This window comes from Pundamilia nyererei, unplaced genomic scaffold (assembly GCF_000239375.1).
Source record: "Pundamilia nyererei isolate P.nyererei 1_Seehausen unplaced genomic scaffold, PunNye1.0 scaffold00051, whole genome shotgun sequence".
Lineage (NCBI taxonomy): Eukaryota > Metazoa > Chordata > Actinopteri > Cichliformes > Cichlidae > Pundamilia > Pundamilia nyererei.
In genome coordinates, this window is record NW_005187452.1 from 194,739 (window position 1) to 210,595 (window position 15,857).

General features: G+C 41.1%; 1 protein-coding gene across 1 annotated transcript in view; it reads left to right on the forward strand.

Moving 5' to 3' along the window:
- Positions 1-4,104: 4,104 nt before the first annotated feature.
- LOC102205904 (hexokinase-1) overlaps positions 4,105-15,857 on the forward strand; it is an 18,499-nt gene continuing 6,746 nt past the window's right edge. The window contains exons 1-12 of the mRNA XM_005733251.1: positions 4,105-4,475; positions 10,666-10,828; positions 13,209-13,357; positions 13,446-13,565; positions 13,709-13,804; positions 13,928-14,027; positions 14,167-14,350; positions 14,561-14,716; positions 14,816-14,903; positions 15,138-15,283; positions 15,462-15,654; positions 15,737-15,848. Of these exons, the coding sequence (XP_005733308.1) occupies positions 4,413-4,475; positions 10,666-10,828; positions 13,209-13,357; positions 13,446-13,565; positions 13,709-13,804; positions 13,928-14,027; positions 14,167-14,350; positions 14,561-14,716; positions 14,816-14,903; positions 15,138-15,283; positions 15,462-15,654; positions 15,737-15,848 (1,570 nt within the window). The 5' untranslated portion in view covers positions 4,105-4,412. The remainder of the gene's footprint in view (positions 4,476-10,665; positions 10,829-13,208; positions 13,358-13,445; positions 13,566-13,708; positions 13,805-13,927; positions 14,028-14,166; positions 14,351-14,560; positions 14,717-14,815; positions 14,904-15,137; positions 15,284-15,461; positions 15,655-15,736; positions 15,849-15,857) is intronic.

Sequence of the window (15,857 nt, forward strand, 5' to 3'; positions counted from 1 at the left end):
GTGTGTGTGTGTGTGTGTGTGTGTGTGTGTGTGTGTGTGTGTGTGTGTGTGTGTGTGTGTGTTAGTCAGCAGTTTCTTAGTTTATTGATGGGGAGCAGGAGGAGGACTGGAATGCTGCTGACCACATTTCCTGACAATAAAAACAACCAATCCTCTGTTCAGTCACTGTACACTGATTCTCTGTCCTTGTGGTCACCCGGCTCTCTCTCTCTCTCTAACTGTCTCTGGCCATCTGTGCCATTTTAGTCATTCTCCTTGTCCCTTTTATCTGTCTGGCTGGAGCTTTGCCCAGTCTTTCTGTGTCTTTATCTGTATGTCTGCTCGGTGCATTAGCAGTCCAAGCAGTAAACTGAAGAACTCCAGTGATAGACTGCTGTTGAAAGTTTATTAATGAATTAATTTAAAAGAAAAAAGAAGTAAAGATTGTATGTTTTGGCATTTCTGATGAAATTTCAGTCTATGGTCAACTTTAAAATTAGTTTCATTAGGCAAAACTTACAATTTGCATTGTTGTTTGTTTACACATTTAATCTCAAGCTATTGATCTGATGATACTGCACTGGGTTAATGAGAGGTGCGGTGATCAGTGTGAGGCTAATCCATTCATGACAGATTAGATGATGCGTTGAAGATGAAGACAGGCAGGAAGACAGTAGCGGAGTGTAATAAGTGAAGAGAATAATGCACAGGAACAGTAAATAAAGACAGAGTGCGATAACCACTGCATGACTGATGAATGATGAGGGATTAAAGTAAGGGAGGAAAAATAGTGTGCTAACGGGAGTGAAATACTAGCTAATCTCTCAGGGATTAACATGTGAGAATGCTACCAGCTGAGGGCTACGTCATCCTCACACATACACACAATAATCCCACGCTGTCCTTGTATCAAGCTACTGTCTTCACAGTACAATTTCACAGGCTGCGACACGGCAGCTTTATGTGGCACTGAATGCAAGCGCAGATAGGCTCCTCAAAATATAGCTCCTGCATCCTACAACAGAGCAGAGACTGATAAAAAAGACTGCATCCTTTCTTTTCCTCTAACATTAGGCCTACTAACATTCTTGTCCTTTCTACCTTCCTTCATTGTTTGGCTCGTTCTGTCTCTATCTTTCATTTAAAAACACTCCATCCATCATTTCTCTGATGTTTTTCCTAAAGGGGCTTGTCTCAGGGAGCAAGGCGTCTTTGCTGTGTATTTTTTATTTTATCTTTTGATTGAGGGCTCTGTGAATGTGTGTGTCTTTGTCTGCCCTACAAACAAACAATACAAGCTTTCACACACACTCAGAAATTTTCTCCAGTAGATGGGCAGAACTGAGCTATTGCAGCCTACAGTGGAGAGAGCACTGGTCTTATTCTGGATATTGTGTTGCAGTCATTAGTTTTGTGAGAAAATAGACCTTCAGTTTAGTTTCACAGCCCGACTAATTCTCTTCAAAGATACAATGAATCAACGTTTGAATCCCAGGCTTAAACCTCTGAGTGGAGTGGACAGTGGAAGAATTAGACGCCACAATGCATCAAAACATCAGTATGATGAGAGCTGCTGGACACCAGCTCTGCTGCATCATGGGGAGCCTTTGTTGATTAAGGTAACTAACTTATTTATGGTAAACTGAAAGACCTCTGAGACTGAATAAAGAGGTGACAATGAATATTATTATTATTATTCAATTCAATTCAATTTTATTTATATAGCGCCAAATCACAACAGTCGCCTCAAGGCGATCAATCAATAATATTATTAAGAAGAAGAAAAAGAATTTGTTATTAAGCTTCTGAAAATCTGTATCCATTTTTTCCATGTGAAGTACGTTGGAATCAAAATTTTCTGTATATGACTTTAACTTATAATTATCTGTATTATGACTGTATCTGAAAGGACTCCTTTATTTTAGTGCATAAAAATGTTATAATACTGTACACTGATCATTAGAAGTACATTTATATTTATAAATCACAAATCACAGTTTCATAATTGCACACAGGTTTCTCTAAACCTTCCTTGTTTGGTATGCATTCATTATCTGGTATAATTTGTGGTGCCTTGATGTGACCATTTTCTATAATGTTTACAATGCCAGACCTTATAACAGGTGGATTTTTACAGTGTTGTGATTTACAGTCTAAAGACTTAAATAACTGCAGTTAAACTTTTTGTTCTTTGTGTTAGTCAGAGGAAAATTTGATGTTTGACGTGGCAAGTTACTGGATAACGCACTGACCTTGGTGGTATTTTACTATATTTCATATTTGAGTGAAGTGCTTTATGAAACCTATATTTTAGGTTTCATATAGTTGGAGAAATGATCTCCAGCTCAGGTTTCTTCAAGGAAACCATATCATTTTCTAAAATATCAACAGTAAAGTTAACCAGACACTATCGTGCTCCAGTGTTCGTCAGTCTCACACAGAAAAATCCATTGTATTCATGAGTCATGCAACCAATGCAAATAAAGCGGTTTATTTTTTGTTTAAGCAGCGTGCCTCTCATAAGCATAATAAGTAAAGGCAGGCTTGCAGGCAGTGTGTCAAATATATAGTACCGCAGAGAATGAGGAATTCAAAAGCAATAGAGACAGATTGATGCAACAATTAAAAAAAGACCACAACTGGACTCTGGAATGAATTAATAAACTTTTACAGGTGTCATGTGCTGTAAAAGGCTCAGAAAAGTTTTCCATTAACAGTACTGATACATATCTCTGTTGTCTTCAGCCTTTAAAAAGTAAAAATACAAAAAAAGATTTTTATTTTATTTTTCATGAAGTTGAACGCATGAAAAATAATTAAAAGAAGGGCGAATGAATTTAGAGTCAACTTATTAGATATACAAAATATAACAGTTCTGACCCTAGTCTATTAATGTCCTAAAAAGTGTCTAGAGACAGCTGTTGTTGCTGCAGTGACAATGTCACATCTGTTTGAAAAGACAGTTTATGAAAGTAGCAGGCTGATGGACTGAATCTTGAGAAAGAAGGCCGAGTGAATGAATGGCCTTCATTCTACTTAAATTATGGTCAAGCAGGTGTAGTGCACAAAAGGAGCGGCAGGTGTGTGTCCTTCTGTTAAACAAAAACAAGCTGAAGCAGTACATCACACTTATCTGCATCACAAACATTCAGTTTATTGTCTAAATGCTCGGTCACGCAGAACAAATACCTTCACCCGTGGGGGAGGTGGGTCAGAAACCAGAAACCTCTATTGTCAGTAAGACAAAGACACTGTGGGACAGTAGACATGTCTTAACTGGAAGGAAGATAGCGTGGAAAAGGCAAAAAGACCATGTAACTTAAGATGAAATGGTACGAATAATAAATAAATGTCTATCCCAAAGATTAATGTGGGGAAAGTGCACTCACATTGCAGTAAATGTGTGAAATATGGCCCGAGGGGTAGCAGTGTAATAACCCCCACTCCTCAAAATCTCATTCAGATGATGAGCCTGTGCTGCTATACTTCACTATATTTCAAGTTGATGTAGATTTCAGGTTGGGGTTTGGTTTTTTTTTGTTTGTTTTTTTTGTTAATAATTTCAGCCTTTAGCCATTTTTGATTCAGTTATCTAATGTGTGTCCCTTAACTTAGTCAGTATGACCCTGAGGGGAAAAAAATATTACCCATTCCTGCTGAGCAGTATCCCGTGCCCACAGGAAACACTTCGTAATGTCCTTAACTTCCTGGTAATGTCCCTGAGTTTAGAGAAGCAAAGAGCAATAAGTTTCCCTTGAATTTCCTCACAGCTAGCCGGCAGCAGTAACTAAAGTGGCACTTTACAGCAGTCTGAGTAATACCATAACTGTGTGGCTCATTGTCTTCCTGGCACAGGCTAAACAGAATGAAACTTTACAACTTCCTTTTGACAGTAAAGCTCAAATCCTCACGTCTCTCCTCTTAATTACCCCCTCCCTCTTCTTCCTCCATCACTGGGTTTACCTCCAAGGCATCAGCAGGCCCGACCAATAGCAGGCCAGAGGATGTAGCAATAGTTCTGTCTAGCCAATGAGCTTGCAGGCAGTGGGCGTGTCCTTTTCTGCGGCACTCCTGCCTCCCTCTCCGCCCCCCCTGAGTGTCTCTCTCTCTCTCTGCCTCCCACAGCCAAACTTGCTGTATCATTCATGCTTCCTGGCTTCACTCACATGCACAGAGAAGGAAGAGTTAGAGTCTTAGCCACACATGAAGGAGCTCCGGCTATTTTAAACCACACTGGACTAGACTCGGGATATCTTTATACCTCTTACAGATTATATTTACGAAACAGGGGCAGAGAAAAGTCTGAGTTAACTTTCTTGTCTTTGGAGTTTTTTTAAATCCATCTGCAGGTTAAGGCGTGTGAGAGACTGAGGAAGCGTTTGAGTGAGTCTGTATGAGTGTGTGAGAGAGACAGAGCGAGAACAAGCAGCAGAATGATTGCGGCTCAGCTACTAGCCTATTACTTCACTGAGCTCAAGGATGACCAGGTTAAAAAGGTGAGTGTTTACCTCTTTCCTCCCTTTTTGATTCTGTTTGTTTGTCTTAGATACACGAAGAAGACGAGCTTATAAAAGATGAGAGAAGCACATGTGTTGTAGAGGTCACCGGGTTTACTAGGTATCTCCATCATAAGTTTTTCCACCACACGGGTACATTTCTTCGAGGAAGTGAAAGAAAGCTTCATCCTGTCGCGAGAACAGACCGATTTCTCGGACCCGTGTCATTTTCACAGACACGCGTTTTAAAGGGAATGACCCCGGCCTAGTGAGACGTGACAAACTGCACAGGGAAGTGTGTGTGCGTAGTAAAATGTAGTCACAACATGAGTAACGTTTTTGCCGTGATAGAAGATGTGAGGGGGCGTGGCAAAGAGCAAGAGAGGAAGTGAGCTGCAAGGATGAAAGGACGCATGAGCACAGGATGAATGGGTAGAAGTTACTTCAGGGGTCACAGAGTTTCTATTATATTCTTGTTAAAAAAATACCCACACTTTAATTTACCTTCAGTGGAGCCCGAAGGGGTTCGGTACGGCCCGGCCGAGGAGGCGGAGGCCTTGAATAGGTTGAATTATTCATGGTGTGTTCATGTGTCCCTATTTAAAAGTGATGAGTGATGTGATGTACACTTCAGGAAACTTAAAGAAGTCTGTCTGATCATTAAGACCAGATTTAGTTGTCCTCAGAGAGGTGTGTGTGAGAGAGTGAGATCAAAAAGTTGATCTTTTCCAATCAGTTTCCAGCACCTCTTCATTGAATGCACCATAAAATCTGGTCGCCATAGTTACGAAACAGTAAAACTTAGTCAGAGGAGGTTAAATTACTACCAGGCCCACTGGTGTCACAGTTTTTAGTCTTTGTGTCTAAATTTAAAATTGCCGTTTCTCATCGTGTGCTTAAATTTCACACGGCACGGTGTCCATTTAAGGTCGCTTGTCGTGTCACACACAAGCTGCAGATTCAGCAACAAGTCTGTTATCACACTTCCTTCTTCCATTCTCACTTTCCCATTCTTATTCGAGCTAATCTGTGTGGTCTGTTCACACGGGGCCCTGTCGTCTCCAGCTGTGCCTGCTGTGCTGCACTAAAGTCAGAGCAGTCTGTAAAGGTAAAAGACATGAATCAGCAGCCAGGATCTGATGTAATACAACACATCTCCCTCCCTGTTTACTCCTGCTCTCTTCCTCTCCCTGCTTCCCTAAAATAGGCCAGCTTTGAACCATGTGACCACAGGTGGACAGCAGGAGGAGGCTTACACCCACACACGCATACACAGACAGGCACACAACGGCAGCTATTTTGGAGCTTTTATAAGAGCAGGGTTTGTGTAGCACTTTCTCTAGTTGTGAAATTGTCAAACATGCAGTTCAATATTTGAGCAGCTATAATTAAACGTGTACACACAATCTGATCAATAATGAGTTTCTAGATGACCCGTGGTTGCCAAAGAGACTCGATCAGCTGATTGTCTCTCCGGTCAACCCAATTCACCGCCGTGTCCTTGACCGTACGTTCCCGCTGCAGCTGGTAGGTCATCCAGAGTACATCGTGCGAGTACGTCTGTGTACACGGAGTTGAAAAAGGGAAGCTGCAGCAGGGGGCATTGTAGAGGATGGTATTTTTCCACATGGTGAGGATGCGTGCGCACAATTTCTTGTGTGCGCACACGTACACACAGTGGAGTCATGTTTCAATGCTTCCCTGAGCCACCTCGTGGTGAGGAGGGAGGAGGAGAGCAAGGCATTGTTGAGAGAAGGAATGCAAACAAAAGGGAGAATGAGAAGGAGGGAGGGAGGGAAGCAGCGGCAGAGAGTGTGACCTCTTCCTGAAACTTGCTCTGGGCGGAGGCACAGAAAGCTGTTTTAGAGGTGTGTTGAAGGGCCTTTACAAACTCTTGCCTCCTGTCTCCTCAAAAAGGGAAACTGTACAAATAAGAAAATGAAGTTGGTCGTGAAATCTAAACAGTCTTAGTCATCACACACACCTATTTTCTCTACAAACGGCAGTGGAGATATTTTTTATTTATGAGCAATATCGTATCAGATAGTGTCCTGATACGATGAAATGCTTAGACATGAATTTTTGCTGAGTCAGAGATGTTTTTTCTTTTCTTTGAAAGGAACTGTACAAGTAATAGTTAGTCAGATTTTGGAGGGGATTTCATTTAGGTTAGTGTGAAGCAACTTTTTAATCCTCCTCCTTTGTAGCTGAGCATCAGGCAGGACAGCTGAGAACACATTGTTATTTAAGTAGAGGAGAGAATGCCCCCCTATTCACTTAGCTAATTGGGCACATTGTTTTAAACAAGGCAACAGAATAAAAAGCAGTCTCATGCAAGTATGTTAGCCAACAGCAAACATACAGCAAGGGTAGGTGGCAGAGAGTTTGAAACCTCTGCCACCTATAAGCATTCATATGTTGTATGAATGCTTATGCAACTGTTGCTTTTACCGTTACAAAGTTCCTGCCAGCAGCAGTTAAAAACAAAATCTAGAAATCAGAACATGAGGAGATCCTCTGATGATAGGAGATGTTGAAGCAGCACTGCGGGCTAACTGGCTGGGCTGCCAGCAGTTGGAAGATTAAATAGCTCAGAGCTGCAAACCTGAATGGATCTATTTACATCAGCTGACAGTCAGTGCAGTGCACAAGAGCTGCACTAAATAAAGAAATGCTTTCATTTCTCCATTCACAAAAAGTAGACTCTAAATATCAGCTCACTGCAAGCTTTCTAATGGGTGAAAGATAACTTTAAGAAGACTCCCTCTATTGGCGAGCCTGCACTCTTTTGGCCTGTGCAGTTTTCATTATTAAAAAGTGCCACTTAGCCTTTCAGCAGTTATTCACGTTCTGAATATGATACTCAAGCGAAAATATTGGGTTAGATACTAAATAAACTGAAACAGACTGCGCAGACCACCTGAATCAGTACTGATCAGTAGAGTCTAGGACATGTGCAGTATACACACATGCATAGCGAAACGGATAAAAGATGAGCCGACTTCCAAAATTGGGTGAAAAGTTAAAGATTACACTTTTTCAAAACACTGTTGGCGAAATTAGGAACCGATTTCCATCACAATAACAAAAATGTCCTTAACCAAACGTTTGACCCCCACTGCATGGACTTTCTTAAGGCCTTTTGTTGCAGCTAAAGTCTTTCATCTCTTGTTTGGGAGATTTTCCCGTGCTTCCTGATAAAGGCTTCTCGTTCTGTAAGATTTTGGGCCTGTCTTGTTATAGCTTGGAGGACTGTTCGAGCCCCACAAACCTTTAGGTTGTTCCTTTAGAGTGAGCCTGTTGTGAAATTTGAGGTACAGAAGCCATAAGCTTTTTAACTTTAGCTTATATTTGTCTTTTTAATAGATCTGTAATATGTAAATCCAGAAAACTGTAATAAAATTCATTATTCCATTTGTTGGAATAACATTTTTTGTTACTCCTCTACTCCTTGCTTAACAAAGAATTGCGTTTCATTTGTAACCTGCAATTATTTAAATTTTGCTGGCTCAGGGGAGGCCAGGGCTGCAGAGTCAGACTATTTACAAGGCTTTGAAATATGATCCTCCTGTCCTTTCCTAAAGATGACTGTAAACAAGACATAACCCCAACAAGCTAGATGACAAGCGTGAAGCTGAAAAGAGGTCGAAAAGAATTCAAGATATTTAACTTCCTGCCTTATGGAGATCAGCCATGAAGAACAAAGACGTTTAAATAATATCAATATTTGTGTAATGCATGTAAACTGTATCAGTTCCATTTAGTTTAATTTAAAATCTCTAATCACTGTCTTATGAGTATGAAAAGCAGAATGGAAGACATGTTTGCATGCACGTGTAAATGTGTGTATGTGCACACTGTAAATGAAATAACAGATGTAGAGTTACAAAGGGAGGACGTTTGCAAGCAACAACATGTCACTGCTGTTAAACCGTCCCTTCTAACTAAGGACTACATTTGGGTGTAAAATACAACCCAGCACAGGTGTGGACTTGTTTTTGGCGTTATCCAACAAGTTTCCTGTGCCTGCATACTCTAACCCGAGTATGCAGTATATTCGGGTTAGAGGTTACATTTACTCAGCTGTGCCCTCCTGTCTGACAAGAGCTTGTGCACATAATGAGCCTTTATTCCACACACTCCACATTAGGCCCCATACGATGAATCAGTTAGACTACTTAACGGTTACTGCAGATAGGATGGTCACATACATGAGAATAGTACTATGGGTTGGAGATAAGCTTTTATATATTATTCATGCATGGCTGCAAGGTGAAACTAGCTGTTGGTCGCATCTACATAACAGTTGACTGACCATTTAAGCTGCTGAGAAAGACAAGTCTCTGCTGGTTGCACTGGATTTGTGCCTTAGTTTCACCACACATGTTTTCTGTGATATAAAATCCATGTCAGTGGCTAACAGTTTTTCCTGTTTCACAGCAGACTGCCATTGTCATGTCACAAGGACCAGATTTATAAAGGAAGTACAGTTAACACCCCTAAAAGAGGATGTTGCGACATTCCTATGTGACAGATTTGACAATTTCTGATGCCTGTAAGCTGTCGCATTTCCCTGGCTTCACATTACACTGTGACTTTGAATAATTACCAGCTACAGAAGCTTAGCCAACATTGTTGAGAGAGATCATTGCAAGATGTGACACTAGTGACGATACAAGAACAAACTGAAAGATGCGAGTTTTGTCCATGCCTGCAGTATTTTTGAGTAGTAATCACAGACTGTGCATAAAAGCCACCCATTGGTTCCCGAACTCCACACTTTATCGGCTGCTGTGATTAAGTTAACATTGGAAAGCTTGGACAGCAGGCTGTATAATCTATAATCACAATTGAAGTAATGCACATTCATAGATTCATAGATACCTGCTATTTAGGGGTAAGTAACAGATGAATAAAATTTTACTTCTTGGGTGGTCTCCATATGTCCATGTCTCTTCTCTGGCAGGTAATTAACTCAATTAAAACAAATTAAAATGCTCCGGATTCCTTCAACACCACAAATAGAGGTCCAGATCAATGAGGCCAGGCAAGCAGACTGACTAGCTCCCTTTGTCAGCACACCTCTCAGTCAAAGCAGCCAACTTTTATGACCCCATCTATAATTCTTTAATTATTTTTTCCTCCTTTGAAGCCTACTAGCGTTAATTAAACCTTTTCCTTTTTTTCTGGACTGAGTGGTTTTGCCATATTTTAGTCCTGCTTCCACAACAAAATGACTGAGTGTATATCAGAAATTAGTGAGGATGATCTCTGCCTATGCAGCTTATTAGGAAAAACCGAGAAGAACCTATTCTGATGGTCGTCAAACCAAGTCTTTAACCACATCTTTATATAATACCCATGGGGCAACATGTTGTTCATTATGTGCCATGTCTGTGTGACCATTAGGCATAACATCCAGCCTACTGTCGACTGAGGTCAAATGATTGGGACTTTTACCCACAATTGAGAATATATTCTGTTTTTGGTTTCTGAAACCACAAAAGCATCTCTTTGCTTCATCACAGTGTGTGATGTAACACTGGATTTCAGCAGACGTGCTGTTCCTGAAGGGTCAGACAGTTCAGCCTTTGCACAGTTGCTAAAGTGGGAAGTTTCAATAGGGAGACTTTAGAATTTCAAGACTTGATGGTTTAAGGCAATTCAAGACAACTGGCTCCTTTTCCTGGTAAGAATAATGTCTGACTGAATTCTCTGCATACCTCCTACTTTGCCTTATCACTGTCATTCGAGCAGTAAAACCACAACCCTACCCTGCTGTGCAGTGTTGCCTTTTGCCAGGACTGAGAGGACACACAGTGGACTTCCTTGTTTCACTGTGTCACCAAGGTGACCCTGTGCACACATTGCGATGACTCCGATCTGAGAAATTGATCTGATTATTTTGGAATAAAGCTATATAAGAAATCTTCATTACTGGTATATTATCCAGCTACAGGTTATCTAACATTTTATGATATCGAAGCAGGTTATCTTTATACATGAGTCCAATCATTATGAGATAGGGAGTCATATCTACAATATCCTCATGCTTGGTCATTGTCAGTGTGTGTGTGTGTGTGTGTGTGTGTGTGTGTGTCAGGTAGAAGTGTATTTATTGCAGACAGATGCTTAATAGTTTAGATGGAAATAATTTCTATTTTTTGTTTGTCGTTATTTTTACTCTTAGATCGATAAGTACCTGTACTCCATGCGTTTCTCTGATGAGACGTTACTGGACATCACGCAGCGATTTCGCAAGGAGCTGGTCACAGGACTGGGTCGGGATACTAACGCCACTGCTACACTGAAGATGCTGCCAACATTTGTACGCTCAATCCCCGATGGATCAGGTTAGTCCATCTAAACCTGCTTTTATATCACTGTATCAGGGAACAGAAGCCAGTCTCCACAGGCAGTAAAGGCTTGGTAAAGTCCATGAGGTCATTTATATTTAGATCATATTTCTTCATGTTTGGTGTGTGAAAGTGTAGAAAAGCTTTACAGCTCAGAAACAGGAACACTGACCTTAGAGTTGCAGATCCAGGAATATCCTTTTATTATGCAGGTCAGTAAAATTCAGAGAAAACCTTAATGGGACAGTGTTTTGTAGAGAGTGTGTTATGCAGGAGCAAGGTGACAGACGGTCCCTTATCTTTTACTTGCTGTACTTCTGGGAGCATCGGTCCAACGAAGACTGACTTTTGTTACTTATGCACAGTCATCATCATTAACAGCAAAGCTCTTTGAATGAACACAACATTTCTGCCTTGCAGCAAGTCTACTTTAGTTTACAGTGTAAGAGCTGTGAGCCCTGACACACATTACACACACAAATCAGAGATTAGCACTAATCCTGCTGCCATTGTTGGAGAAGACATCACTGTGAAAGCTGGTCCTAAACTTACAGAAATGCACATGGAGTCAATTAGAGTTATATAACAAATTCAAGGAAATTAGTTACTGTTGCAGTTGCAGACGAGGTGTAATAGCTCAGCCAGTGTTGCTTTGTAGCACAGTTTTTTACTTATTTTAATTCACAAATAAATAATTTGTGAACAGGAATTTTACTCCCTGATTTTTAAAGAGAGACAGCTTGATGTGTGGTGATTTAAAGTGAACAGATTTTTACAGCACTTGTCTATTCAGGGTTGTGGGGGGTTTGAAGCCTATCCCAGGTGTCACAGGGTGAAAGTGCAGGTACTCCCTAGGTCACCAGTCTGTTTGGGGGCTGTTTCATCACCTGCTTTTTTAAAAATGTGCGCAGATATCACTGAACAGCTGTGGGGAAAAATAGGTACATGTAGTGGAAGATATTCGATGTTTGTTGTTTTTGTTGTTGTTTTTTTTTTAAATCAGGTCCAACAAAATCAGATTGCCCCAGTTGTGTTAATTAAAGGGTACGCCAAATGGGTCTGTTATTATCAACAGTGTCTCAGTCATGTAAGATAAAGAATAAAAAAAATTGCAGCTGTGTAGTTGAGCTCAAAATAAAAGCCAAGTTAAAAAATGCAGCCAGTTTTTGCAAGCTTCGTGTACTTTTAACGCTCCACATGATCTCTCTATATGTACTGTAAAAACAAAAAATTATTTTCCAAGAAGGATGTCGGCCGAGAACTCAATGGCTTCACTGCAGGAGTGACCCCATCGCAACATTGTCCCTAGTTTGTACTTTCTAGAGTTACAGCTTGATTTGTTTGGACTGACTTGCTGCTCAGTAAGCGCTAGGAAGTGAACAGACCTTATGTGATGAATCTGAGATTACTGCCAGTTTTATCAAAGGTCAGTATGCTTTAAATTCAAATGAGCCATGATGACGCAGCCCGGTTTATCTAACTCTACTGTTTATCTAGTCAGAAAGCTATAAAGAAATTAAGTTCCTCGTTGAGATACGCTAAATAAACTACTGTACCATTATTCAGCTAAATATACACATAGGACTTAAAGGGATATCGGTGGTGAGATTAAGTAGTACTTTTTCACAGCCCATCAACAGCCTATTGACCTCTCACAAGCTTTTATTATGCAGGGTATTGTCAGGAGTTAGGATTTCACCAGCCGTATAATTGTTTCATTTACCTATGAAGCACCATGTCTGATAAGCTGTTGACCTTGTGAATATATGTCCTTGATCATAATGCCCCTGGTGGTGGTAATCATTAACCAATGAATATACAGGAAGCCACAGCAGGACAGACAGAGCAAAGTAAACCTGAGCTATTCATACACATGAACAAACATAGGCTCACAAGAAACAGTAGGAGTTTATAGATGGGAGCTTTTAAGCAAACATTAATCTTATAATCCGATTCTTTACCTCATCTTCCTTATAGGCCACTCTCACTGTATTTGTTTAAGCTTACAGATATTAGACATGCAGATGAGGCAGTGAAATTGGACACATTCAATGCTTTCTGTAGGTAGAAGTCTCAAACACTAATGCTCATGTGTTGCCCCTTTCAGTGAATAAAATATTCCTGAAATGCTCTTTTGCGCCTCAAATGCGCTTTTTAGTGTTACAAGTGAGTTTTTCCTTTCCCACATGGCAAAGTGTTCGCTCTAGGAGGTCACTCGATTGTTGTTTTCTACAGTACTGCTGGATCTTTACCTCACAGACTGTTGTTGTGAATTGGTGTTCTGTAAATGAACCTGAACTGTACTGACGTTTTCTTCGCTCTTCCCCTCTCCCACTTTTGGTCTCTCCCTGTATTCCAACTCTTTCCATCGCAACAGAGAAAGGAGACTTCATTGCACTCGATTTGGGAGGCAGCAACTTCAGAATCCTCCGCGTCAAAGTGAGCCATGAGAAGAAACAGACTGTGCAGATGGAGAGTGAAATCTACGACACGCCCGAGGATATTATTCACGGCACTGGAGCGAGAGTAGGTTTACAGAGAAATATACACATGTAAACAGCTTATTCTGAGCTCCACATGAGATAACTTCCCCCTCTTTCCACCTCCATTCCAGCTGTTTGACCATGTGGCAGAGTGTCTTGGTAACTTCATGGAAAAACACAACATCAAAGACAAGAAACTTCCAGTTGGTTTCACCTTCTCCTTCCCCTGCCAGCAGACCAAACTGGATGAGGTAAACTAAGCAGTCAACAAACTTCCCTCCACCCTTTTCCCGTAACAAGTCGTCACAGTTTGCAGACTCAGCCAACAAAAGAAACACTCAACAGAGACTTGAATCTCTTACTTTTTCCTCTGGCTTTCTTTGGTTGTCTCCAGGGCTTTCTGATAACATGGACTAAGCGTTTCAAGGCCAGTGGAGTGGAGGGGATGGATGTTGTCCAGCTGCTTAACAAAGCCATCAAGAAACGAGGGGTGAGTGTCTGCTGTCATCTCCCTTGGTGCCACACTTTAGTTAATGTCATTAAACTGGGATATAGTTGAACAAAAATGGTGCTAAAAGGCTCTCTTATGTATTTTGGCTTTTAAATATTTCAGGACTATGAGGCTGACATTATGGCAGTCGTAAATGACACTGTGGGAACAATGATGACCTGCGGCTTTGATGACCAGCGCTGTGAAGTCGGCATTATTATCGGTATTGCAGATTTACTGTCCATAAAAATAAAGAAGCAAAATAAAAATTAGATGCTTATATGGGAAAAATTGAAGACAAATGGATAATTGTAGCCAGTCTGTGTAAAATCGATGTAACTGTAGGCGTATTTGTGCTTTAGGTACAGGTACTAATGCATGCTACATGGAGGAGCGGCGTCACATTGACCTGGTGGAGGGAGACGAGGGCAGGATGTGCGTGAACACTGAGTGGGGAGCCTTCGGGGACGACGGCAGGCTGGAAGACATCAGGACTGAGTTTGACAGGGAGATAGACAGAGGCTCTCTCAACCCGGGCAGCCAGCTGTAAGTCAAACCAAAAGTATCACACCTTTCCTCACATCATAAAATTAATACTTAAACTGCTCCCAGTTAATTTACCAGAAAACCATGAGAAACCTGTAAACATCCTTTCAGCTGCTACAAACACAACTACCGGCAGCTGTGAAAGAGCAGCTATAGTGAGTAGTGATGCATTTCTGAACCTCAAGCTGAAATGTCTTTTCTGTGCATTAGATTTGAGAAGATGGTCAGTGGAATGTACATGGGGGAGCTGGTTCGCCTCATCCTGGTGAAGATGGCCAGAGAAGGCTTGCTGTTTGAAGGAAGGATCACCCCCGAGCTGCTCACTAAAGGAAAGATCGAGACCAAGCACGTCTCAGCCATAGAGAAGTGAGTCACACCACAGTCTTAAACCGAGTAGACAAAAAAATTGAATGATTTTTAAATGAAATTGTAAACTTTTTTTTTTTATTTATCTCTTTTGTTTAGGAGCAAGGAAGGGTTGATCAAGGCGAGAGAGATTTTGAACAAACTGGGTTTGGAGCCATCAGCGGACGACTGCATTGCTGTGCAGCATGTGTGTATTGTTACCGAGAAAACACTTCAGTTATTTATTTATTTCTTTTTGGTTTCAGAGAGGGAACTTAAATCAGGAAAATCATATAAGATGAAATTGTATAGTTAAGTAGTTAATTTGTAACTTTTAGTCTGTTTAAAATATTAAGATCCATGGAACAAATGAAATCAAATATTTAAGACGTTTCTTAATAATTTGGATGGTCTTGATGCATTTTTGCTTGTCTTCCCTCAGGTTTGTGCCATTGTGTCTTTCCGCTCCGCCAGCCTTGTAGCTGCGACTCTGGCCGGCATCCTGATGAGGCTGAAGGAGAACAAAGGAGCGTCACGTCTCCGAACCACTGTAGGCATCGATGGGTCTCTCTACAAGATGCACCCACAGTAAGTGATAAGTTTAAAGACGAACCGTTTAGATTAGTGTTTACTTAAATGCTCTCTCGCTCTTTAGTTTTGTACTAGAATTGCCGTCCGGCATTTGGGAGTTAAATGTGTACCTATCGTCTTACTTTGATCTTAAGTAAAATGTGCATAGTTAAGCAGAATCTCATATGCGTTTCAGATATGCCCGTCGTCTTCACAAGACAGTCAGACGTTTGGTCCCGGACTGCGATGTTCGATTCCTCCTCTCGGAGAGCGGCAGTGGAAAGGGTGCTGCCATGGTGACCGCTGTGGCCTACAGACTCGCTGAACAATCGCGACAAATCGCCCAAATACTGTCCGAGTTTTCCCTGACGACTGAACAGCTGCTGGAGGTGAGAAAAGATGCTGCAGTGTTTGTTCTACCAATTTGCGTTTCACAATATTTAGACTCTGACAATAAAATATTAATTTTAGGTGAAGCAGAGAATGAAGATAGAGATCCAAAATGGCCTTTCTGAAAGCACACAGGACATTGCCACAGTCAAAATGCTGCCAACCTTTGTGCAAAGCACTCCTGACGGCACAGGTAATGCGC